We start from the raw sequence: 27,151 nt of genomic DNA on the forward strand, positions 1-27,151 counted from the left end.
AATGGGATCCAGGTGGTGGTGTCACAACCACTAGAAGCTTTTAAACATTATGAAAAACTAAAATCAGAAAACAAGACACTAGAAGCAAAGATCTGTTCTTGTAACCACAAACAGATAATTACTAAATACTTTTAAGTTATAGAAAAGAAAATACATTTAAAAGTTTCTGCTACTTCTCAAAATGTTCAGCATAATATTAGCAAGGGGAGAAAAAAAAACTCTTATATGTACTCTTCAATATAATTACACTCTATCAGTAATATTAAAATACAAACTCGTTATTATTAAACATTAACATGGACTCGAATTACTTCATCAATGCCTTCTAACTTCTTGATGATGACATCCAATTGTTTCTCCTCTTCTTCAGAAATAGAAACAGAAAGTTTTGGTAAATAATCAACACTAGCATAGTTTACGGTATATTTGAGGTTCTCCAAGCCTTGTTTCACTTTGACAAAATCCTCAGGTGAGCAGGTAAACTGTGGATTAAACAAATTAGTTAGAAAAACAAGCAAGGTACACTCTGTTCTATGGATTTAGAGTTAAAGAGAGGATCTTCTATTCTGTCCTTAAGTCAAGTATTAAAAACAAAACTACACCATCAACAACTTTATTCAGATCACATACCATACACTTCTTAAATCCACTATACTGTATCATGGATCATCTTGATATATCTTTTCCCATTATACTATTCTAGCATCATATTTTAACTAGTTAATTTATTTTCCAAAAGCATAAGAATAAAAGTAAAAAACGGACATAATGCCAGGGCATAAATAGTTAAAAGAAAATAGTTAAAATAGTTAAAAGAAAAATTTCATTCATATATAGTTGCAACCTGCAGATTATGAGGGTCAGTGAATACCAGATCAAATACCATATTTTCCAGCATATAAGGCACACTTTTTTTTTCCACAAAATATCTTGCAAAATCACCCTGTGCCTTATATGCTCAAGGTCAAGGGTAGGCTTTGGGTTAAGCTCTAGCAGTATTAATCCTTTGACTGTCTGGGCCGTATATATACGTTTTACGAGGTGCCGTGTTTGACGTATATATACTCATAAATTCTAGCGGCTTCAACTCAAGCAGGAGAAAGCTGGTAGGCCCACATGTGAGAGAATGGGTCTGTGTGGTCAGTGTGCACCATATAAAAAATATCCTGGAGCACGCAGTGCATAATGAGAAAAAAAAAACTCCGACCGTTTTTTTTAATTAAAATGCTGACTTTGTGGTCTATTTTCGTATAGTATTTATGGTTGTATTCTCGTTTTCGTGGTCTCATTTGATAGAATGGAAAACATATTACAGAAATAGTGGTGTTTTTGATTGATTTTACTATAAAAAGAACCTAGAAATGGAGCTCAAAGTAGGGGAAATATTTGATTTTTGCCAATGTTCAAAAGTAAACAAATGATGCCATTTTCCAATAAATGTCCAACTAGCCATTCTAATATGCAGTCATGAATGGGTTGATGTTATTTATACAGTTATTACAGCATTGCAGTAGTCTGCATAATAGTAAGTCTAATATTTTTTGTTTGAATAAAAATTCAAAATAGAAAGCAAGAGTAATATCAGAGGGGCCTGGAGACGTGACTGATGAACAAAGAAAACGTTATTTTAGAGCCTGGAATGTCTGCATTGTTCATTCTGGACCTTATTTTGAAATTGTCATATTTTTTAGTTTTCGTGAAATTGGCCAAATTGCAAATTTCTGACCACATTATTAGGTAGTTGAAATCAGTAAATGGGCAGTTTCTTGTACTCAATCGATAGAAAAAATGAAGTTCTAAAGAAATAGCTATGAGTTTGGGCGACTGGAACAATGGAATTAGCCGAAAATAAGGCTCAAAGTGGGCAAACTCGCCGATTTGTAAACAGCGCCGAGGTCGCTAACTTCGCGAGAGCATAATTCCGTCAGTTTTCCATCAAATTTCGTTTTTTTGGTGTCATTACAATCGGGAAAAGATTCTCTATCATTTCGTAAGAAAAAATAATTTTTTTTTTTTTTTTTAATTTTGCGACACCAGGAGACACCTCAGGATTGGGGGTTGCGACAGTCAAAGGGTTAACTAACATTATGTTACAAGTCTTATATACTTTTTTTTTTTTTTAACAAGTCGGACGTCTCCCACCGAGGCAGGGTGACCCAAAAAAGAAAGAAAATCCCCAAAAGGAAAATACTTTCATCATCATTCAACACTTTCACCTCACTCACACATAATCACTGTTTTTGCAGAGGTGCTCAGAACACAACAGTAACCATATACGTATAAAGATACACAACATATCCCTCCAAACTGCTAATATCCCAAAACCCCTCCTTTAGAGTGCAGGCATTGTACTTCCCATTTCCAGGACTCAAGTCCGGCTATATAAAAATAACCGGTTTCCCTGAATCCCTTCACTAAATATTACCCTGCTCACACTCCAACAGATCGTCAGGTCCCAAATACCATTCATCTCCATTCACTCCTATCTAACACGCTCACGCACGCTTGCTGGAAGTCCAAGCCCCTCACCCAGAAAACCTCCTTTACCCCCTCCTTCCAACCTTTTCGAGGACGACCCCTACCACGCCTTCCTTCCCCTACAGATTTATACGCTCTCCATGTCATTCTACTTTGATCCATTCTCTCTAAATGACTAAACCACCTCAACAACCCCTCTTCAGCCCTCTGACTAATACTTTTATTAACTCCCCACCTTCTCCTAATTTCCACACTCTGAATTTTCTGCATAATATTTACACCACACATTGCCCTTAGACAGGACATCTCCACTGCCTCCAGCCGCCTCCTCGCTGCTGCATTCACAACCCAAGTTTCACACCCATATAAGAGTGTTGGTACTACTACTTATATACTTATGTGTCTTATATGCCAGAAAATACGGTACTTCCCCAAAAATCTGTGATCAGTTTTGAAAATAATTTTGTCTACTGAGCTGGCAGTTTATACAATTCCAATATCACTGATGCATCATCCTTTGTTGAAACTCCTTTGCTAGGGAAATGGACCACATATAGAATCTTCTCATGCCTATGCATATTAAGGTTACTTCAGAAAACTTAAAAACAGGAAAAATATAAGCAAAATGTGAAAACGTAATACAGTGGTACCTCGAGTTACGAACTTAATTCATTCCAGAAGGCTGTTCGAGTGCCGATACCGAACGAATTTGTTCCCATAAGTAATAATGTAAATTAGATTAGTCCATTTCAGACCCCCAACAATACACTTACATAATTGTTCGAGTTGGGAGCTGTTCGAAACTTGAGGTACCACTGTATAGTGGAATCTCTGCTATTTGTTAACCTAAAGTATCTGCACACTTCTGTGATAAGGGTCCAGTAGACAGGAGAAATACACTCAAATGTGAATTTCTTCATGCCACAAACTCAGCACTCGCACCATCATCTAACAATTATTGTTAGATGGTGGTGTGAGTACTGAGATGGCAGATCTTGACCATCACTAATTATAATTAGTGATGGTGAAGATCTGCCATCTTCAGTTTTCTTTTACTGATATGAATGATGAAGGATAAATCTGTTATGAAGAAGAAAACAAGATAAATCCCTTATAAGATGACTCATTACAACCTTAACTAGGTTATTAATGTTTTTTTTTTTTGTTTTTTTTTTTCAACAAGTCGGCCATCTCCCACCGAGGCAGGGTGACCCAAAAAAGAAAGAAAATCCCCAAAAAGAAAATGCTTTCATCATCATTCAACACTTTCACCACACTCACACATAATCACTGTTTTTGCAGAGGTGCTCAGAATACAACAGTTTAGAAGCATATACGTATAAAGATACACAACATATCCCTCCAAACTGCCAATATCCCAAACTCCTCCTTTAAAGTGCAGACATTGTACTTCCCATTTCCAGGACTCAAGTCCGACTATATGAAAATAACCGGTTTCCCTGAATCCCTTCACTAAATATTACCCTGCTCACACTCCAACAGATCGTCAGGTCCCAAGTACCATTCATCTCCATTCACTCCTATCTAACACGCTCACGCACGCTTGCTGGAAGTCCAAGCCCCTTGCCCATAAAACCTCCTTTACCCCCTCTCTCCAACCCTTTCGAGGACGACCCCTACCTCGCCTTCCTTCCCCTATAGATTTATATGCTTTCCATGTCATTCTACTTTATTAATGTGTATTTTGTTATATTCCATGATACAAAATGTCACTGCCTCAGTCTACACACTTTGTGACTGCCCATGGAGTCACTGAAAGCATTATAATCTCCTCCATCTCTGTCCCCTCTTATCAACTCTTGACATTTTCACCATACACACAAGGCAGTGCGCTAGTTTGATTTATTATTTTGAATATAACTAAAAATAAATCTACCACTGACTATCTTCATATGACCAGTGGTAAAAGTTCTACTTATTACAGAACAGGACAACTGCATGCACTTGAAAGGGAAATGTGAATGTCTATAGAAACGTGCAACTAAAATGTGAATGTTTGAATATGATCAGAGATTGGAATGGTAATTAAGAGAGTTTACGAAGTTGTGTAAACTCAGCAGACACTTTCTGACCAAACAATAATGTTCTTAAAAAAGTAGTATTCATGTACTGAGATTCCAAAAATTACATGCATTAAGCAGTCTTCTATAATTGTTAGAGCCTTAAATTCCAAGCAAAATAAGTTATAAATATTAATCTTCAAATATTTTACATGTATTTTTTTTATAACAACTCACCACTAAGTTGTCTTCATGTTCCTCTACATCCTCTGCTCCAATCTCAATAGCATTATCCATAGCAGTCTCCAGACACATTCCTTGACTGCTTACCATCACAACCCCTTTCTCTTCAAATAAATGACGAATACTTCCTTTAACTTCCTGGATACTGTCAAAGAAATTTATACAATACTTATTACAACACTGATGTCCTTGCCTGCAACTGCTGCAGATACATACATATTTGTAAATCTTTTAATTATTTTTAAATAATACAATAATTAAATTATGTTTATAGCATATCTAATAAATTTTCCATTAAAGATAGCTTGATTTATAAAGAATCTCTCCAACATATATAAAATATCTGTATAAATACAGTAGACATTTATGTTACAGATTACATATGAAAAGGTGTGTAAGGATATCAATAAGGAAACTACCCTGTCTGGAGATGTATACAGTGAGACTAGGTACATAGTTTGTTGTGGTACAGTACTATATAAATGGAGATGAACATGAATGTATCCCAGAGTAGTGCTCATTTTTCACAGTAAAGGGCCACAAACTTCAAACTGAGTCCATAGTCAACCTAAGAGTTCCTGGTGCATAACTTCACATGCACGAACCTTTGCAACCTCTCTTCAGAATCTCCCAAAAGACCCATGTCAACAGCAAAGAGCAACTGTGACAACTCCCAGTCTGTATCAAATTTGTTATCTTTTAATCTCATGCCCTTCCCCAACACCCTAGAATTCAAACTGACAATCCCATCTATAGATTATAATAAACAACCATGGTGACATCACATATCTGTCTAAAACACAAGAGGAAACTGGACAAGTATTTTCACCAGGTGCCAGAACAACCAGGCGGTGATGGATATGTGGGGCAGTGGGCCACCAGTAGAAACAGCCCCAGACAAGCCTGGTCCATGGCCAGGCTTTGGCAGTAGAAAGACTCTCAGAACTTATCAAAAGTAAAGCTTTTAAATTTGGAAGTATGGAGAGTTTAGGGGCTAAATGCTTATATTTTTATGGCCAGTGAAGTAAAAAACATCTCTTAAAATCTTCAGTACAATCTTTTCTAACTTTCTATCCCTTGACCCCATGCAATCAGTAACTGTTTAATTTTAGAATAATTTCTTTTATCTCAAAGGTTTGGATAAGAGATGGTTTGTTGTATTAGATATTGTACTTTGTAAGGAAAATTATATTACTTGAGCTTTCTCACTGCAGAATGAAGAGTTGTCTTGGTGCGAGTTATATTGTCTGTTAGAACTTCTGTCAGGAGAAAAACTCCACCAGGTCCTTTATATTCAATAATGGCTGATTTAGCATTATCTTGTGATTTCTGAAAAATTGCCAAGTGTTACTGTGTGCATTTTTTGTTATAATGTTACTTACAGATATACATAATATAGGTGGGGTGAGCCCAACAGGTGACACATATCTCATGATAATCAACATGGAAGAATAAAAAGAAAAAGAAAATATTGTAAGACATTAATGTAAAATAAGCAATGACACCATTGATAAAGTTTAGAACAGTATAAATTGGAATTAATATAATAAAATAATATAAAGTAAAATTAAAATGCATCAACTAATTATATATAATACATAAGGTATTCCATGACTCTAAAAAACTAAAGCGAATATCAAACAAAGCATTAATAAAGTGTACACACCTACCTGATATGTATCTATTACATTTTTTATAGTAGACCGCTGCATATTCTGGCCAAGTGCAAGCTCAATAACTTTGGCAAGCTTGGAGTTCAGGTGTGGATCTGTACCTCCACCTTCTAAAAGGACATTTTAAAATTAATATCCTTTACTAGAATAATGATGATAATGATGGAAGAGAAATAATCTTTCAGTTTTTTATTCAAACAAACACAACAGTGAAGAGGCAAGGCCAGGAGCTATGAATTGACCCCTGCAACCACAGTTAGGTGAGTACACACACACACACACACAGAGAGAGAGAGAGAGAGAGAGAGAGAGAGAGAGAGAGAGAGAGAGAGAGAGAGACAGACAGACAGAGAGAGACAGAGAGAGAGACAGACAGAGAGAGAGACAGAGAGAGAGACAGACAGACAGAGAGAGAGACAGAGAGAGAGAGACAGAGAGAGAGAGAGAGAAGGGGATGGGAAGGCAAGCAGTAGGCAAGAACAGAATGAGCCCATGGTTCACCCAGATGTAGGGATGCAAAAGCTAAGTGTGAGAGCATGGAAGACATATAAGAAGTAGAGAATGATGGAGAAAAAGAAAACAAGCAGAAGAGTCAGAAATGAATATGCATGAGTAATGAAAAGAGTCTGATCAGCAATTTAAGAATGTCATAGCATCAAAAGCCTAATCTGAGCCTAAGTTGATGTACAACCACATTAGAAGGAAAACAACTGTAAGGGACCAGGTAATAAGGCTGAAGAAGAAAGGAGGGGAGCTTATTGGGAATGACCCAGTGTGGAACATGTTTTTTTCCTTCAAAGTGCAGTAAAATTCTATAAATTACCTAAAAGTTAGTTTAATCTTGAGTCTGCCTGAAATACTTAGGATAACTAAAGGCTTTACCCAGTATGAAAACTTATGTCATTCAATTTCTTATATAATGTCTCACCTGAGTAGATAAATCTGTTTGTTTGCAGTTACTACTAAGACCATACATTAAATAACTTCATGAGGTCCTATATACCACACACTGAACCCAAGAATGCAGGGGTTTGCAGCATTCCCTGTGGGGGGATGTGACTGATTCTAAAGCAGTTTGCTCATTCATTTACAGGATCACAAATATTCCCATAGAAGGGGTAACATCAATAAAGCCTGTGCAATAGTACAACTCTCACTCATTCCTAATAGTATGGGGCTAAGTCAAGTTATTGTTTCAGGGGAAGGAAAAGGTTAAATGTAGATGTTTGGAATCACATACAGTCACCCTCAAACACAATAACAGGATGTTCACCTTAGCAGTCACTACAGCTCACATGTTATTGTAGAACAAAGGAAACTTGATGTGAGGTGGTAGGCCACATACAGAATCTAACTCGAACTTGATGCACCTGACTTACACCTTGGATGACTATTTAAGATATTGTATCTCATATTTGTAACACACTTGAAAAAGCTCTCTCGTGAGTCACTGCTACTGGTGCCTTTTTACAATTAAAATTATTTACACAGTTTTGTATTACAATCTCTGCAAATTAACATGGCTGTATTAATGTGCAAGTTTCATTACCTGATACAATTATAGCATTTAAAATTATTATAAGACATTTCAATTATATTAAGCTTAGTACTCAAATAACCTAATTTCAACTATATAGGTATATAAATGTTAAGTAGTTTTAAGTTTGAGTCTGCCCGAAATGCTCTGCATAACCTGGGACTTTCCATAAAGTATAAAATAATATTTGCCAAATTTTGTAACAGTTGTATACTTTTTGGAAGTAAAAGTTTATTTATTTATATGAGAAGGTAATGTAAGCTGCAAGCACTGGAAATTTGAAAATTATGTATGAAAATGAATTAAAATACGTATTTGAACAACCCTAAGCATAGTTCTAACCCAGTAACTACAGATTAGGAATAACAAAATTGTAAAAAAGTAACAAAATATAGTATTTCAGAGTGTTTTAAACATATTCTTACCTTTAATGGCTATTTTCAAAAGGCGACTGTACTTGTTGTACACCACTCGTTTTTCAGCATCTTTGCTTGCTTTGATGTGTTTTATATTAGACCACTTGCTGTGTCCTGCCATGCCTCTCCAGAGTTCCACATTATAATTATTATTGCTGTTCTTTAAAGAGCTATGTAATATCGTGCATGTAACACTCTCCCTTCCTACACATCGAGCTGGGGGTAATACAAATTTGCAAACCTGAAAAGAACTGATGATTAAGTTACAGTACTGTAGGTAGCACATTCTCAGCTAATTTCAAAATACAGTAGTATAGCATAATTATTATTATATTCATAGGAAAACTCTTTAAACCTGTAGGGATTATACAGTACCTGTGAAATAGGAGGTATGTAATTACATTTGATCCAAGGAAGGAGAAAGTAGCTCCAATTCTTTAGATCAAGAGCTCCTCATTAGCATAAATGCACTTACTTGAAGGGTAGGAAGCTACTGGATCTTCCCATCTGCCAGCCATGTTGTTGCACTTGCCCAAAATGCATTGTATAACAATGGGCTTTTCCATGTTTGATGATATAACTGATAATGATAATGTAATAGCATGTATGCATGTACCATGGAAAATATTCTTCACTCCCACAAACACCACAATGATCACCAAATACTGTACACCCAATATTCATGTTTAATATAATTAATACTACCAGATATGGATTCTATAATATACAGATAATTATATATATTTTTTATTTGCATAATGTTTTTTGTGAGTAAGATATTTTTTTTTTTTTTAACAAGTCGGCCGTCTCCCACCGAGGCAGGGTGACACAAAAAGAAAGAAAATCCCAAAAAAGAAAATACTTTCATCATCATTCAACACTTTCACCTCACTCACACATAATCACTGTTTTTGCAGAGGTGCTCAGAACACAACAGTAAGCATATATGTATAAAGATACACAACATATCCCTCCAAACTGCTAATATCCCAAAACCCTTCCTTTAGAGTGCAGGCATTGTACTTCCCATTTCCAGGACTCAAGTCCGGCTATATTAAAATAACCGGTTTCCCTGAATCCCTTCACTAAATATTACCCTGCTCACACTCCAACAGATTGTCAGGTCCCAAATACCATTCGTCTCCATTCACTTCTATCGAACACGCTCATGCACGCCTGCTGGAAGTCCAAGCCCCTCGCCCACAAAACCTCCCTCACCCCTTCCTTCCAACCTTTTCGAGGATGACCCCTACCCCGCCTTCCTTCTCCTACAGATTTAAATGCTCTCCATGTCATTCTACTTTGATCCATTCTCTCTAAATGACCAAACCACCTCAACAACCCCTCTTCAGCCCTCTGACTAATACTTTTATTAACTGCACACCTCCTAATTTCCACACTCCGAATTTTCTGCACAATATTTACACCACACATTGCCCTTAGACAGGACATCTCCACTGCTTCCAACCGCCTCCTCGCTGCTGCATTCACAACCCAAGCTTCACACCCATATAAGAGTGTTGGTACTACTATACTTTCATACATTCCCTTCTTTGCCTCCATAGATAACGTTTTTTGACTCCACATATACCTCAACGCACCACTCACCTTTTTTCCTTCATCAATTCTATGATTAATCTCATCCTTCATAAATCCATCCGCCGACACGTCAACTCCCAAGTATCTGAAAACATTCACTTCTTCCATACTCCTCCTCCCCAATTTGATATCCAATTTTTCTTTATCTAAATCATTTGATACCCTCATCACCTTACACTTTTCTATGTTCACTTTCAACTTTCTACCTTTGCACACACTCCCAAACTCATCCACTAACCTTCGCAATTTTTCTTTAGAATCTCCCATAAGCACAGTATCATCAGCAAAAAGTAACTGTGTCAATTCCCATTTTGTATTTGACTCCCCATAATTTAATCCCACCCCTCTCCTGAACACCCTAGCATTTACTTCTTTTACGACCCCATCTATAAATATATTAAACAACCATGGTGACATTACACATCCCTGTCTAAGACCTACTTTTACTGGGAAGTATTCTCCCTCTCTTCTACACACCCTAACCTGAGCCTCACTATCCTCATAAAAACTCTTTACAGCATTTAGTAACTTACCACCTACTCCATATACTTGCAACATCTGCCACATTGCTCCCCTATCCACTCTATCATATGCCTTTTCTAAATCCATAAATGCAATAAAAACTTCCCTACCTTTATCTAAATACTGTTCACATATATGCTTCAATGTAAACACTTGATCTACACATCCCCTACCCACTCTGAAACCTCCTTGCTCATCCGCAATCCTACATTCTGTCTTACCTCTAATTCTTTCAATAATAACCCTACCGTACGCTTTTCCTGGTACACTCAATAAACTTATTCCTCTATAATTTTTACAATCTCTTTTGTCCCCCTTCCCTTTATATAAAGGGACTATACATGCTCTCTGCCAATCCCTAGGTACCTTCCCCTCTTTCATACATTTATTAAACAAAAGTACCAACCACTCCAACACTATATCCCCCCTGCTTTTAACATTTCATAAGAACATAAGAATGTAGGAACACTGCAGAAGGCCTACTGGCCCATGCGAGGCAGGTCCTTATCAAAACAACCTCTACATAAAGCTGACACCATTCAAACCAAGCCCCTCCCACTCATATATTTGTCCAGTCTCTTCTTAAAGCTACCCAAGGTCCTAACCTCTATCACCCCACTGGGAAGACTGTTCCACGCATCTACAACTCTGTTAGAAAACCAGTACTTACCTATGTCCTTTCTAAATCTAAATTTATCCAACTTAAATCCATTATTTCTGGTTCTTACCTGGTTCGACACCCTCAGTACTTTATTAATATCTCCCTTGTTTATGCCCGTCATCCACATATACACTTCAATGATATCTCCCCTCATTCTACGCCTCTCCAGAGTGGAGATTTAAGGCTTTAAGTCTATCTTCATACGGGAGGTTCCTTACACAGTAAATCATTTTAGTCATTCTTCTCTGTATGTTCTCTAATGAGTCTATATCCATCCTGTAGTAAGGGGACCAAAACTGAGCAGCATAATCTAAATGAGGCCTCACTAGTGATGTATAAAGCTGTAAAATAACTTTTGGACTTCTGTTACTTATACTTCTTGAAATAAATCCAAGTAATCTGTTGGCCTTGTTGCGCACACTAAGGCACTGCTGTCTTGGCTTTAGATTTCTGCCATGATCCCATCAGTTCCAGCTGCTTTACCCCCTTTCATTCTCCATAATGCCTCACGTACCTCCCCCACACTTACATTCTGCTCTTCTTCATGCCTAAAAGATGGTATACCTCCCTGGCCAGTGCATGAAATTACCGCCTCCCTTTCTTCCTCAACATTTAAAAGTTCCTCAAAATATTCTCGCCATCTACCTAATACCTCCCTCTCCCCATCTACTAACCCCCCTACTCTGTTTTTAACTGACAAATCCATATGTTCCCTAGGCTTTCTTAATTTGTTTAACTCACTCCAAATTTTTTTCTTATTTTCAGTAAGATATATTATTATTAATATTATTAGCCTTATATTTACACGCTGTTCCTGTTCACCTAGCAGCAAGTAGGTTCCTGGGGGACGAGACTGAAGGGCCCCAGTGGATATAAGACAAACAGCCCTCGATAATGCACTGACTTTTGTGGGTTATCCTGGGTGGCTAACCCTCTGGATTAAAAATCCAAACAAATCTTATCTTATCACTTTAGTGGGAGTGCTGCACTCTGTTTGATTGTCCTGTACTGTACTTGCATTTTGTAAACAAAAATGAAGTCAGGGATACACCTGATGGTTTATATAAAATATGGGCTGTTTTTGGTAATGTAAAGCAAGTATAACAGTGGAACCTCAGTTTTCATGACTACTCCATTCTAAAAAGTGTGATGAAAACCAAATCGTCCAAGTCGGACCGAAATGTCGTCATAAGCTCCTCTTTTCTATGTGCGGGTTTTTTGTATAATATTTCCCATAAGAAATAATGTAAATCCAATTAATCCATTCTAGACACCCAAAAAATATTAACAAAAAATACATTTTATAGAGAATAACTAGTTTTACATACAGAAAACAATGAGAAATAAATATAAATGACTAATAATGAAATGGATAAAATAACATTTAACATCACTTTTACATTTATTGAAGACTCTTGTTGGCATATGGAAGACAGCGAGGAGGGGAGAGGGAGGAGGAGAGGTTATTGTTTGGAAGGGGACTCCCCTTCCATAAGGACTTCGGGTATCAAGGCCCTATCTGGGGTTACTTCCCTTCTTTGTCTTTTAGTGGCACTAGGACCAGTTTAAGAGTCACTACCCCTGTCGCACAAAAGATCTGTCCAGAGAGGTCTGTTTCTGGCGTCTCTTTAAGATTTGCCTAAAATGGGACAAGGCACTGTCATTGAACGTGTTGCAGACATGGCTTGAAACAGCTTTGTTAGGGTGATATTTCTCTACAAAACTTTGCAACTCACTCCACTTTGCACACATGTCCTTAATCACTGAAGAAGGCATATTGTCCCCTCTCTCTTCCTCCTCCTTTGAAGCAATTTCCTCAGCTGCAGTCTACAGGTACCATCCAACTTACGACCGAGCTTGGTTCCGACCAACCGGCCGTAAGTTGAAATGGACATAAGTCGAACCTTACTACTGAATATCAACATCACATTTTTTTAATGACTTTATTTTATTGTTTTATTTTGGTATTTCATTTTTTACTTTACTTTTTATGCTATTAGTACTGTATTTTATACTGTAAGGTTTAGGATAAACACTGTGTACAACACAAACAGTTGTTTATTTCCCAGAAATTTGGCATAAAAAACACGGTTGTAAGTCGAGTGGCCGCATGTCGAGCAGGTCGTAAGTCGGATGGTAGGTGTATTGCTGTTCCAGTTGAAGGTCTTGCAGCTCTTCAGTGGTTAGCTCTTCCCTGTGGTTGTCCACCAACTCTTCCACATCCTGGCCACTCACATCCAACCCCATGGACTTCCCCAAAGACGCATTAGATTCCACAATAGATGTAAGGTCGTCAGGGTCAGCCTCAAACCCTTCAAAATCCTTCTCGAGGACACATTCTGGCCACAATTTTCTCCAAGCAGAGTTCATCATCCTGGAAGTTACTCCCTGCCAACCCTTATCTATTAGGCTTATGCAGTTGAGTATACTTAAGTGATTTCTCCAGAACCCTCTTAGGGTCAATTCAGTATCTGAGATCACTTCAAAGCACCTTTGAAATAGTGTTTTGGTGTTTTTTGAGGTTTGAAATGACCTGCTGGTCCATGGGCTGGATAAGAGGAGTGGTATTGGGGGCAAGAACTTCACTGTGATGAAACTAAACTCCTCCAACAATTGGTCTTCCAAGTCTGGAGGATGAGCAGGAGCACTGTCCATTACCAGAGGCACTTAAGTGGCAACTGATTTTCCAAAAGGTATTTCTTCACACTCGGGCCAAACACTTCATTGACCCACCCAATGAAAATTTGCCTCGTGACCCATGCCTTATTGTTAGCCTTCCATGTCACACACAGTTTACTCTTGATGATTTTTTTTTCTTGAACACTTGGGGATTTTCAGAGTGATACACCAGTAAAGGCTTCACTTTGAAATCCCCACTAGCATTACCACAGAACAAAAGAGTTAGCCTATCCTTCATAGGCTTGTGTCCTGGCAGTGCCTTTTCCTCCTGCGTGACGTAGGTCCTCTTTGGCATTTTCTTCCAAAAGAGGCCTGTATCGTCACAATTGAAAACTTGTTGGGGGAGGGCTCCTTCAACCTCTATGTACTCCTTGAATTCATCAACGAATTCTTCAGCCCCACGTTTGTCCGAACTTGCAGCCTCATCATGTCTTATCACACTGTGTATGCCAGTTCGTTTCTTGAATTTGTCGAACCAGCCTCTGCTGGCCTTAAATTCACTAGCAGCAGCACTCGTTCCAGGCATTTTCTTTGTGAGATCTGTATGCAACTGACTTGCCTTTTCACAAATTATCGCCTCCAAAACACTATCTTCCGCTAACTGTTTTTCATTGATCCACACCAACAACAACTTCTCAACATCTTCGATTGTTTGCAATCTCTGTTTCGTTAGCTTCCTTGATTTCTTTTTTCTTTGCCAGGATGGAATTGATTGTTGATGCGGATTTGCCATATATCCTGGCGAGATCGTCTACATGTACGCCGCTTTGGTACTTTGCTACGAATTCTTTCTTGAATTCTATCGTGTTTCTCGCCTTCTTTATCAAAGGCCTGGCACTCGGAACATTCTTTGGTCCCATGGTGGCTTATTTAGCAGTCGCACTCAATAAACAAGCACAAAAAACAATGGATTATTACGAAATGTTTCTGATGAACACGTGGGGTGATGCTCACTCAACGGGAAACAAAGGCAGACTTAGTCACGAACACATGGGATGCTTTGTGTGGGTGCTTGAGTGGCCGAGTCACGTGGAAGCGTTTGGTACATACCATTTTCAACTCTATGAAAACCGAGTGGATGTATGAAAACTGGGACAAAATTTAGACGAAAAAAGTCGTCGAAAACCAAATCCTACGAAAACTGGAGCATACGAAAACCAAGGCTCTACTGTATTTAGCAACACAAAGAGACTGAAAAAAATAAAACATGGGTAATAAGCAAGTGGACATTTTGGCCATGGTTAGAGACTCTTTTCAGGAACATCCCCCAATGAAAAGCAGGGGTGTCACTAGCACGTTAAGAGACAATACAATAAGTGTCAGGGGCCCGAGACTGTTCAACTGCCTCCCAGCATACATAAGGGGGATTACCAGTAGACCCCTGGCAGTCTTCAAGCAGGCACTGGACAAGCACCTAAAGTCGGTACCTGACCAGCCGGGCTGTGGCTCGTACATTGGATTGCGTGCAGCCAACAGTAACAGCCTGGTTGATCAGGCTCTGATCCACCAGGAGGCCTGGTCACAGACCGGGCCGCAGGGGTGTTGACCCCCGGAACTCTCTCCAGGTAAACTCCAGGTAAACTATACATGTTGGAATGGGAGGTATGTGTATTAAAGATTGCAAATGACTTGGGTGAAGATGAGTGGAGAAGAGTATTGGTTAAATGGTAGCAGTTGTTGAGAAGTGGTCTGGAAGAGTTCATATGAAAATCCTTACTGGCTGTTGTGTATCATTATCAGATGGTGGAATGTAGGATTTTGGATCATATGTGATGATGGGATCTGGTTTCCATTGTCTTTGTGGCAGACTGAAGTTAGATTTGGAACTGATGAGTCTGACTAATTAATTCTTCTTGTATATGTTCACAGAATTTTGTGTAAGAGTTTGGAGTCCTGTCAGTTCATGAATGAAATGACATACTGCATTGCCAAAAATATGAAGCCAAAGATAAGTTGTAGAACAAATATTTATTTTAGTGACACTATACTGTACCACCAGACTAAGAATAACACTGGTGCTGGAGTTTGTCTTTTTCTTTGGTGTATATGATAGACAACACAGTAAACCCTCTTACAATGTGATTTCACATTACACTATTTGGTTGCAATGCAATTCCACAAGGAATTCTTGTTAAAACCAAAACAATAGTGCTTAAGTGTTCACAATAAATCTTAATAAATTTTTGGTTTCATATCAAGAAGTATAAATAACAGAAGTCCGTAGGGTTATCATGGATAATTTGCACTGTGTATGATAATTATTACGTGTACCCGTGCTTTAATAAACTTACTAACTTTATATGTATATTTTTTGGTAGGCCTCGTTTAGATTATGCTGCTCAGTTCTAGTAACCTTCATATTACAGGACATAAATGTGCTGGAAAATGTACAGAGAAGCATGGAGTTGATTTCACGTATCAGAAACATTTCCGACAAAAATAGGCAGAAGGCACTGAACTTGCAATCTCTGCAAAGACAGAAATACTGGAAGATATGAACCGAAGTGAGCAACATGAAAAACGTTGCGAGACAGTTCCCGCAACAATGTGATTAAGAGAGAGAGAGATTAAGTTGGTCAAATTAGATTTAGAAAGTATACAGGACAATACTGGTTTTCAATATTGCTGTAGATAAGAGGAAGGAACTCCCAGGTAGCGTCAATGAGGCGAGAACTTTGAGTATCTTATCTAACTTCAAATTTAGGTTGGACTGGTATATAGCCGATTGTGGGTTGGACGGGCTTAGAATAGGCCAGAAGGCCTGCTGCAATGTTCCTTTATTTTTATGTACTTACTGTTCTAGTTCCAAGAAGTTTCGTGGTCCAGATTAATCCATATAAAATATTTTTAGAGGTCCCCAAAAGTAGCCCGTAAATAAGTTACTACAAATTAGTGGGAGAGCTATTAATATTTTGTTAAAACGGTCCCCACCTGCCATATATATGCCATGATTATAATTGTGGCGTCCAGGTGTATCAGTTATTTGTTGTTATTGTTAAAGGTCACCAGAGACTGAGCAGTTGGATATGCTAAATGTTGAAGACAGAGTAAAACAACTGAAGCTAAATCATGTTTATAAAATTGCTCATAAACAATGTCCAGAATATCTTACTGTAAATTTTGTCAATACACAAATAACCCGCACATAAAAGAGAGAAGCTTACGACGACGTTTCGGTCCGACTTGGATCATTGACAAAGTCGTAAGCTTCTCTCTTTTATGTGCGGGTTATTTGTGTATCGTTCCAGTCACGGTATTGTGCCTTTTTGTTATTTATTAATTTTGTCAAAAAGGGGAACCAAAGCAATCATAGTACTAGGGGGAGAGAGCACAACTTTGTAGTACCCACAGTCATTGGCCAGGCTTCGAACACTTTTTATTGTACAGCAATAAATTATTATTATTATAATCAAAGGGGAAGCGTAAGTAAGTAAGTAAGTAAGTAAATTTATTCAGGTATACACAATACAGTTACATAGAATTATCATACATAGCTAAACCCGGAGGATTATACAGCGCCTGGGGGGGGGGATGTGGAAGGCATTCAGGCTTAATTCGGGGAACTGGAGCACTGATCCAATTCCCTAAATCAAGAGCCCCTCACCAACTTCAAGGTACCTTCCCTGAGGGGGTACAGCAATAAAGGAATGGAACAGACTGCCTGCACATGTCAAAGCCAGTCATAGCATGAACCAGTTCAAGAAGAGTGCCAAAAGGTGTCTGATGAATGTAGCTACAGAAAGGGAGGGGAATGATTTTCTATTTTTTTGCTAACATACGTGTAAATTTTAACTTATTCCTAGTAATGACCCCCTACTGTAGATAGTCCTAATGACCCTTGTGTAGTAGATAGTCTTTTTAGTATAATAACAAAATGTTATCTTTATTATAGAATAATAAGAAAATATTATAACCTTTATATTATAATAATAATAAGGTAAAAAGACCCCAATGGAAATAAGTCACTGTCTGACTTTTTTGGGTTATCCTAGGTTCTCTACACATATGTTGCTATGTATGATAATTCTATGTAACTGTATTTGTGTATACCTGAATAAACTTACTTACTAGCTGTCTTGAGCTCTACATTCCAGCTCCCTGGCATCAAGGAGTTCTCACTTCCACCAAAGTCTTTAATAGACAGATAAGATAAGATTTCGTTCGGATTTTTAACCCGCAGGGTTAGCCACCCAGGATAACCCAAGAAAGTCAGTGCGTCATCGAGGACTGTCTAACTTATTTCCATTGGGGTCCTTAATCTTGTCCCCCAGGATGCGACCCACACCAGTCGACTAACACCCAGGTACCTATTTGCTGCTAGGTGAACAGGACAACAGGTGTAAGGAAACGTGTCGAAATGTTTCCACCCGCCGGGAATCGAACCCGGGCCCTCCGTGTGTGAAGCGGGAGCTTTAGCCACCAGGCCACCGGATTTTTAACCCGCAGGGTTAGCCACCCAGGATAACCCAAGAAAGGCAATATGTCATCGATGACTGACTGTTTTATTTCCATTGGGGGTCCTCAATCTTGTCCCCCATGGGCGACCCCGCGGCCTGGCTGGCAAAGCTCTGGCTTCACACACGGAGGGCCCGGGTTCGATTCCCGGGTGGGTAGAACTATTTCGACGCGTTTCCTTACACCTGTTGTCCTGTTCGCCTAGGAAATAAGACAGACATTCCTCGATGACGCACTGCCTTTCTTGGGTTATCCTGGGTGGCTAACCCTGCGGGGTTAAAATTCCGGACGAAATCTTATCTTTTCCCCAAGATGCGACCCACACCAGTCGACTAACACCCAGGTACCTACTGGATGCTAGGTGAACAGGACAACAGGTGTAAGGAAACGCGTCGAAATGTTTCTACTTCGCCGGGAATCGAACCCGGGCCCACCGTGTGTGAAACGAGAGCTTTGCCAGCCAGGCCTCAGGGTCACTGTTAAAGTGGATCATCAAAATTAAAGGTCAATGGCAGGCCTATTGATTATGCGTCCTCCTTTAAATATCTAATTACTGTTCCATGAAAGCTAATACCTGTGAAATAAAATTAACCAACAATGTAAAGGATAGACTTAAAGCTCTCAGAACTATTGTAAGATAACCCCTCAAGGGAGGTTCGTTGAAGCTGGTGAGGGGCTCTTGATCTAGGGAGTTGGATCTGTGCTCCAGTTTCCTGAATTGATTCTGAATATCTTCCATAAAACCCACTTACCCCACCACCCTCCCAAACCTTTCCAACATTCCATCCTTACCCATCCTTCTTCCTCCCCCATCTTACCAAAGCTCTGGTCAGAACCTCGTTACCTCGTCCATCCCCCTCCCATCGGGCGCTATAATCCCTACGGGTTTAGCGCTCCCCATGACTTTAATAATAATAATGTAAGATAAGATTTTTTTCGGCTTTTTCACCCGGAGGGTTATCCATCCAGGATAATCCGATAAATTGATAAATTAGACACATATGCAACACTTGGGTATCTTTAATGAGGAAACGTTTCGCCACACAGTGGCTTCATCAGTCCATACAAAGAAGTACGGACTGATGAAGCCACTGTGTGGCGAAACGTTTCCTCATTAAAGATACCCAAGTGTTGCATATGTGTCTAATTTATCAACTTGTCGGTTCTCTGAATCATTCATCTACATGACCCGATAAAGTCAGTACGTCATTGTGGACTATCTTATTTCCAATGGGGTCCTTAATATTGTCCCCCAGGGTGCAACCCACACCACTTAATTAACACCTTGCACCTACTTACTGCTAGGTGAACAGGGGCAGCAGGTGTAAAGAAGATTAAGAGACATATGCAACAGTTAGGTATCTTTATTGTTGAAACGTTTCGCCTACACAGTAGGCTTATTCAATCAAGTACTAAGGCAGCAGGTGTAGTAGTGAAATAAAGATGATGTAATCAGTCCATCAACCTTGGCGAAGAGGTATTTGAGGTGGTCAGTCCCTTATCCTGGAGAAGAGTTCAGTTCCAAGGTCTGGAACGATATGAAACTGAAGCATAAGAATGGAGCCTTAAATACTGTCGAAGGTGAGGTGGAAGATCCCGACAACATCGTAGAGGGCGGGAATCACTAGTAGAAGTAAATAGGCAGGGCACTCTGGAAGTCAGTGAGTTTAATATATTTATTATGCACCTCATACCCATCCTGTGGGTGGTATTCAAAAGATTCCAGAGGTACTTAATGGGCCCAGGGACTGGGCCCCAAAGTTTTGATAGCCGAACAAGTTACAAAGGTAATGAACTCCAGGTAGATCTGTATCAAGTTACCGTTGTGCTGCATTGTCTGACAGTAATGTTGAAAATGGTATGAAATACCGACAAGTTGATGATTAAGACACGTGTGTAACAGTTAGGTATCATTATTGTTGAAAAACAGAAATGAGCAGGAAGGGTAAAGAGAAAGGAGAGTCTTTCAATGTACATTATGCTAATAGCCGTAGTGCTAGGAATAAGATGGACGAGTTGAGATTAGCTCCTAGTGCAGGTAACATTGATGTATTTGTCATCACTGAGACGTGGTTTAATTCCAAAAGTCGGGACATATCTGCGGAATGTCACGTTCAGGGTTTTAAATTGTTCCAAGTAGATAGAAGTATCGGGAAGGGGGGTGGGGTGGCATTGTATGTCCGAGATCGCTTGAATTGTTGCATAAAAAACGGGTATTAAGTCTGAAGTAACACATACAGAGTCTGTTTGGATAGAATTTTCAGAGGGGCATGAAAAAATTATTTTAGGTGTGATATACCGTCCCCCAAACTTAGATAGGGACCAAGGGAGACTACTATGGGAGGAAATTGTTAAGGCCACAAGGCACGATAATGTAGTAATTCTAGGAGACTTTAACTTTAGTCATATTGATTGGAATTTCTTGACTGGGAATTTAGAATCATACGACTTCTTAGAAGTAGTTCAGGATTGTATTTTGAAGCAGTTTGTGACAGAACCTACAAGGGAAAATAACCTGCTTGACTTAGTTCTGGCAAACAATGAATCCCTTGTTAATAATTTAGAAATTTCAGAGGAACTCGGTGCTAGCGACCACAAATCAATTACATTTAGCATTGAATGGAAGTATGATAGAAGGGATAACTCAGTAACATCCCCAGATTTTCGCTTAGCAGATTACGATGGGGTTAGAGAACACTTATCATCTGTTGACTGGGGTAACGAAGAGAGCTATCAGTATGACAGTTTTCTGAACACTATACATGCTGCTCAAAGAACGTTTATCCCGTATAAAGAAATTAGATCAAATAGAAATGACCCAAAATGGATGAATAATACGCTGAAATATCTACTAGGGCATAAGAAGGGAATTTATAGGCGTATCAAAAGAGGTGAGGGTCATCTTATGAATCAGTATATTAACATTAAGAGGGACATTAAAAAGGGGATAAGAAAAGCTAAAAGGGACTAAGAAATTAAAGTTGCTAGGGATTCGAAAAGTAACCCAAAAAGTTTTTTCCAGGTCTGTAGAACAAAAGTTAGAGATAAGATAGATCCCCTTAAAAATAACAATGGCATCTTACTGACAAAGAGAATGAAATGTGCTCGATTTTAAATAATTATTTTCTCTCGGTTTTTACACAGGAAGACACTAACAATATTCCAGTAATTAATTTTTATAGTGGGCCTGAAGAAGATAAACTATGTAACATCACAGTCACTAGTGAAATGGTTGTGAAGCAGATAGACCGACTGAAGCAAAATAAGTCGCCGGGTTCTGATGAGCTTTTTTCAAGGGTTCTTAAGGAATGCAAAATGGAACTCTGTGAACAATTAACTAATATTTTTAATTTATCTCTTCAAACAGGTGTAGTGTCTGATATGCGGAAGACGGCTAATGTTATTCCTATTTGTAAAGCAGGGAACAAGTCGTTACCTTCAAATTACCACCCGATAAGCCCGACCTCAATTGTAGGCAAATTACTAGAGTCAATTATAGATGAGATTATAAGAAGCCATCTCGATAAGCATAGCTTGATTAATGATACTCAGCATGGATTCACGAGAGGCCGGTCTTGTCTAACTAATTTATTAACTTTCTTCAGTAAAGCTTTTGAGGCTATTGATCACGATAAAGAATTTGATATTATTTACTTTGAGTTCCGCACCAAAGACTGTTAAAAAAGTGGCAGCTCATGGCATTGGGGAAAAGTGCTCTCGTGGATCGAGTCATGGCTCACAGACAGGAAGCAGAGTGTCCATAAATGGGGTTAAATCCGAGTGGGGATCTGTAACAAGTGGCGTTCCACAGGGATCAGTCTTGGGCCCGTTGTTGTTTATAATATATATCAATGATCTTGATGAGGGAATTACTAGTGATATGAGCAAATTCGCCGATGACACAAAGATAGGTAGGATAATTGATTCAAACGTAGATATCAGGGAACTTCAGGAGGATTTAGACAAACTCAATACCTGGTCAGCAAAGTGGCAGATGCAGTTCAATGTAGATAAATGCAAGGTTCTGAAGCTCGGGAGTGTCAACTTACCCATACAGATTGCGAAAAGGACTTGGGGGTTATGGTGAGTAGCAACCTCAAACCAAGACAGCAGTGCCTCAGCGTACGTAATAAGGCAAATAGATTATTGGGATTTATATCAAGAAGTGTAAGCAACAGAAGTTCAGAGGTTATATTGCAGCTTTATACATCATTAGTAAGGCCTCACCTAGATTATGCAGCACAGTTCTGGTCTCCATATTACAGAATGGACATAAATTCGTTAGAAAACATTCAGCGTAGAATGATTAAATTAATACATAGCATTAGAAATCATCCTTATGAAGAAAGATTAAAGACTCTTAAATTACATTCACTTGTTAGACGAAGAATGAGGGCAGACATGATAGAAGTGTATAAGTGGAAGATGGGTATTAATAAAGGGGACATTAATAAGGTCTTTTCTGCTACCACAACCGCTTCCTCTACAACACACACAGATTTAATCAAAGTTTATTGTGATTACAGAGTGTACCACTAGAACGCTTAGCATGGCTAGGCATTTCGGGCAGGCTTAGTTTTATTCTTAATTGTAAAATATTACAAATTATGAGGTAAGTTGGTATTATGGCTAAGTGAGTAAATACTAGTTTGTGAGTTTAGCAATGTGAATGCTTTTGTTTTGGCACAGTACATAGTTTCAGTATTGGAGTATCACAGGATTCATTATTTTAAGATTGAGATTAATATTTCTGTTTATGGTCAAATGAGTGAGTGAGTGTAAGTGTGAACCACCAGGTGGTATTCGTGTAGTTAGTTGACGGGGTGTATCAGGGAGATGAGATGTTTTCTAATGGTAGTTTTGAAGGTGATGAATGTGTCTGCAGTTCTAGAGTTCTCAGGTAGGGTATTCCAGATTTTAGGGCCTTTGACATACATTGAATTTTTGTAAAGGTTTAGTCGGACACGGGGAATGTCGTAGAGATGTCTGTGTCTGGTGTTATGCCTGTGGGTTCTGTCACAACTATCAAGAAAGCGTTTTAGATCAAGGTTGATATTAGAGTTTAAGGCCCTGTAGATGTAGATTGCACAGTAGTAAGTGTGGATGTACTGAACTGGGAGTAAGTTTAGGTCTATGAAGAGTGGGGGGGGGGGTGTTGCCAGGGATGGGATTTAGTGATTATTCTTACTGCAGCTTTTTGTTGGGTTATTATTGGCTTTAGGTGTGTTGCTGCAGTTGATCCCCAAGCACAAATAGCATAGGTGAGGTATGGATAAATAAGTGAGTGGTATAGTGTGAGAAGGGCATTTTGCGGCAAGTAGTATCGTATCTTGGAGAGGATCCCAACCGTTTTGGATACTTTTTTGGTTATATGCTGGATATGGGTGCTGAAATTCAGGTTGTTGTCAAGGTATAAGCCTAGGAATTTGCCCCCATTATTTCTGGTAATTAGAGTGTTGTCAATCTTAATGTTAATTTGTGCATCTCCTGCTCTGCTACCAAACATAATATATTAGGTTTTGTCAGTGTTAAGCGTAAGTTTATTGGCTGTCATCCAAGTCGATATTTTAATCAGCTCCTCATTCACAATGGTGTTGAGGGTGGCAAGATTAGGGTGAGAGATGACATAAGTCGTGTCATCAGCAAAGAGAATGGGTTTCAGGTGTTGGGATACGTTTGGAAGGTCATTGATGTATATGAGGAAGAGCAGGGGACCAAGGACACTTCCCTGAGGAACTCCAGTATAAAGTGGCCGTGTTGCTGATGCTGTGTCTTTAAAGGTGACGTACTGATACCTATTAGTAATGTAAGATTTGAAATAAGCAAGCGCATGGCCTCTTATACCGTAATGATCAAGTTTGTGGAGTAGGATGTCGTGGTCTACTGTGTCAAAAGCTTTTCTTGGGTCAATAAAAATTCCTAGTGGATATTCCTTATTTTCCAATGCTGTGTAAAGCAGATATAGCATTTTTATGATTGCATCATTAGAGCTTTTATTTTTCCTGAATCCAAATTGGCAGGGGTTGAGTATGTTTTGAGCTGTTATAAATGAATACAGTCTCCTGTGCATGAGTTTCTCAAAGATTTTGGATAGCAATGGTAAGTTAGATATTGGCCTATAGTTGTTTAAGTCTGTAGGGTCACCACCTTTATGTATTGGTGTAACCCTTGCCATCTTGAGTAGTTTCGGGAAGGTGCTAGTTTCTAGTGACTTGTTAAAAAGTAATGAAATAGCATGTGAAAGGACATGGGCCACTCGCTTGTACAGTAATGGTGGGACATGAGACAGATTCCCCGAGTTATTTTTAAGTGACTTTATAATCTCAGTGACTTCCGTGGGCTCAGTTGGTGCAAGATAGAAGGAATTAGGGAAATTCCCATCTAGGTAGTCCCCGGCATGGGCATTGGTATGTGGGATTTTACTGGCGAGATTAGATCCTATGGTTGAGAAGAAGTCGTTTATCTTGTTAGCTGTGTCAGTGAGATGTAGTGGTGTTTCATTAGGTTTAGTTAGGACAATATTCTTGGTTTTTCTCAGTTTGTGGGTCCCTAGAATCTGAGAGAGTGTTTTCCAGGTCTTTTTTATGTCTCCTCTAGTGTCTGTGAATCTACTGGAGTAGTATAGTTGTTTGGCTTTCTTTATTACTTTGGTGAGAGCTGATGAATAGTGTTTAAGAATATCTTTGTGTATTAAGCCCTGTCTATATTGCTTTTCATATTGGTGTTTCTTGTCAATGGATTTCTGAATGGTGCTGGTTAGCCATGGGCAACCAAGCCGTTTGTTTGTGATCTGTTTTGTTTTTATAGGACAATGTTTGTTGTATAGTCTAAGTAATTTGTTAAGAAAAATGTCTGTCCAGTCATCAATACCATTGGCCTTGGAGAATTCTGTAGGCCAATCAACAGTCTCTAGGTCAGCTGTGAACTTCCTTACTGAGGCCTCGTCATGGAGTCTAAATGAGACTTTGTTGTATTCAAGTGGTGGTTTACTAATGTTTGTCAGGAGGAAGGTAGGGTAGTGGTCTGTAGTGCTATCTTTGATTATCCCTGATTTAAGGGGGGCTAGTATATTGGTCCATATGTGGTCTATTATGGTTGCACTTGTCTCAGTGAGCCTGGTTGGTTTAGTTATTGTTGGTATGAGAAGTGTGTTGTTCATATTGTTGATGAAATCAGTTACAGGCTGATCATCTAGTAAGCCAAGGTTGATGTTGAAGTCTCCAGCTAAGAGAAGGTGGTGCTTATTCATTTGTCTGTTTGTTATTAGTGACTTTAATTTCTCATTGAAATTTGGGATGTTTGTGTGAGGTATCCGGTAAATGGCACCGATTGTTATAGGCGTCTTAAGGTTTTTTACAGTAAAATTAGCAAAAATGTATTCCCCATATTCATCACTAAAGCAAGTGGTGCTAAGACAAGATAATTGGTTAGAGTAATAGATTGCAATACCACCCTCAACTTGGTTTGGTCTGCAATTGTGAATTGCTGTGTATCCTGGTAGAGGGTAGATATCTATTGTGTCCTGCTTAAGCCAGGTCTCATTAAGAATAATGCAGGAGAAGGGTGTCTTTAGTGATTCAAGGAGTGCTAGGAGGTCATCATATTGTTTGCTTAAGGACCTGATGTTGTAGTTAAGTACTGATAGACTTTTAGCGTTGTTTAGGATATTGGTGGCTTGTGATGCTGTGTAATAAAGGCAGTTACTTTCCAATAAGTTTTGATTGGGTGTCAGATTATGGAGGTTTAGATCAGGGTCAACGTGATCAATCATCTTCTAGGTTTAAATTATGGTTATTTATATCAAGTCCGATTAGATCTCACTTACCTCAGAAACAACATTCTACACAGCCTAGACCAAGACACACAACAATCACTGGTCACTGTCCTGGGAGACAGTAATGATGAAGCTGGAGGTGCTGTCCTGGGAGACAGTAATGGTGAAGCTGGAGGTGCTGTCCTGGGAGACAGTAATGGTGAAGCTGGAGATTTTGTCCAGGTAATCGGGAATTATACGCAGGAAGGAATACATATAAATGACCTCATAGGGGACAGGAACCGTAGTGGGGAAACAAGTGTAGTCAAAGATAAGATAAAACCAATATTGCAAACTAGAAATACCACAGGAAATAGCAAACAAGAGGACTCCACTAGCTATAGTGAGGATATATTACCAAAAACAACTGGTGGGAGCTCCATTGTTGGTGCTAGGGAGGATAGGAATAAGACAGGGAAACATGCACCAACAGGGAATACAGTCACAGAAACCCAAGGCAAACGGAAACCAAGCCTGTGCACATACTATGCACTTGGTATCTGCAGACATGGGAAATCTGGAAAAACAGACGGGACGTGCAACTATGACCACCCGAGAAAATGCCATGCCCATATGACAACAGGAAAATGCAAACTCCCTTCCTGTAAGCTTTTTCACCCTGAAATGTGTACCTCTTCAGTACAGGAAAGACTGTGCTATAACTTAAATTGCCAGGCACACCATCTAAAGGGTACAAAAAGATACAAAACATCCAGGCCATGGGAAAACCTGGGTAGCCACAGCCACTCAAGAGGGAGAGGTTTTTTAGTGCCAGGAAGGAAAAAAAACTGGCAGGAAATGGCAGAAATCGTACACCAAATCCAGTCATTCCTGGAGTGGAACCACAGTCGATGGCCTCCACTCCAAACCAACAGATACAGATACTAATGCCAGAAAAAAAATCCCCCCCCAGTACCAACAATACCACCAGTCCGATGACATTCTTCTTTGCAAATATACAGGGTCTAAAGCCAGCAACAAACAACAAAATACCTTTCATCCGTGGACTGCTTGCAGAGGCAAAGGCAATGTTCGCGGCTTTCACTGAGACCCA

General features: G+C 39.1%; 1 protein-coding gene across 5 annotated transcripts in view; it reads right to left on the reverse strand.

Moving 5' to 3' along the window:
• Window positions 1–221: 221 nt before the first annotated feature.
• The window catches only part of LOC128694740 (probable transcriptional regulatory protein IL1088), a 46,893-nt gene continuing 19,963 nt past the window's right edge, over window positions 222–27,151 (reverse strand). For 2 of the 5 annotated variants that reach the window (XM_070095955.1, XM_070095956.1), the window contains exons 2-6: window positions 8,378–8,609; window positions 6,413–6,525; window positions 5,938–6,071; window positions 4,737–4,887; window positions 222–482 (exon numbers count right to left, since the gene is read on the reverse strand). In XM_070095955.1, coding sequence (XP_069952056.1) covers window positions 285–482; window positions 4,737–4,887; window positions 5,938–6,071; window positions 6,413–6,525; window positions 8,378–8,609 — 828 coding nt within the window. In that variant the 3' untranslated portion in view covers window positions 222–284. Of the gene's footprint in view, window positions 483–4,736; window positions 4,888–5,937; window positions 6,072–6,412; window positions 6,526–8,377; window positions 8,610–8,843; window positions 8,866–16,624; window positions 16,896–27,151 lie in introns of those variants that run through there. The other 3 variants (XM_053785022.2, XM_053785023.2, XM_053785024.2) reach the window with 3 other exon arrangements.

Source organism: Cherax quadricarinatus, chromosome 51, assembly GCF_038502225.1.
Source record: "Cherax quadricarinatus isolate ZL_2023a chromosome 51, ASM3850222v1, whole genome shotgun sequence".
Taxonomy (NCBI): domain Eukaryota; kingdom Metazoa; phylum Arthropoda; class Malacostraca; order Decapoda; family Parastacidae; genus Cherax; species Cherax quadricarinatus.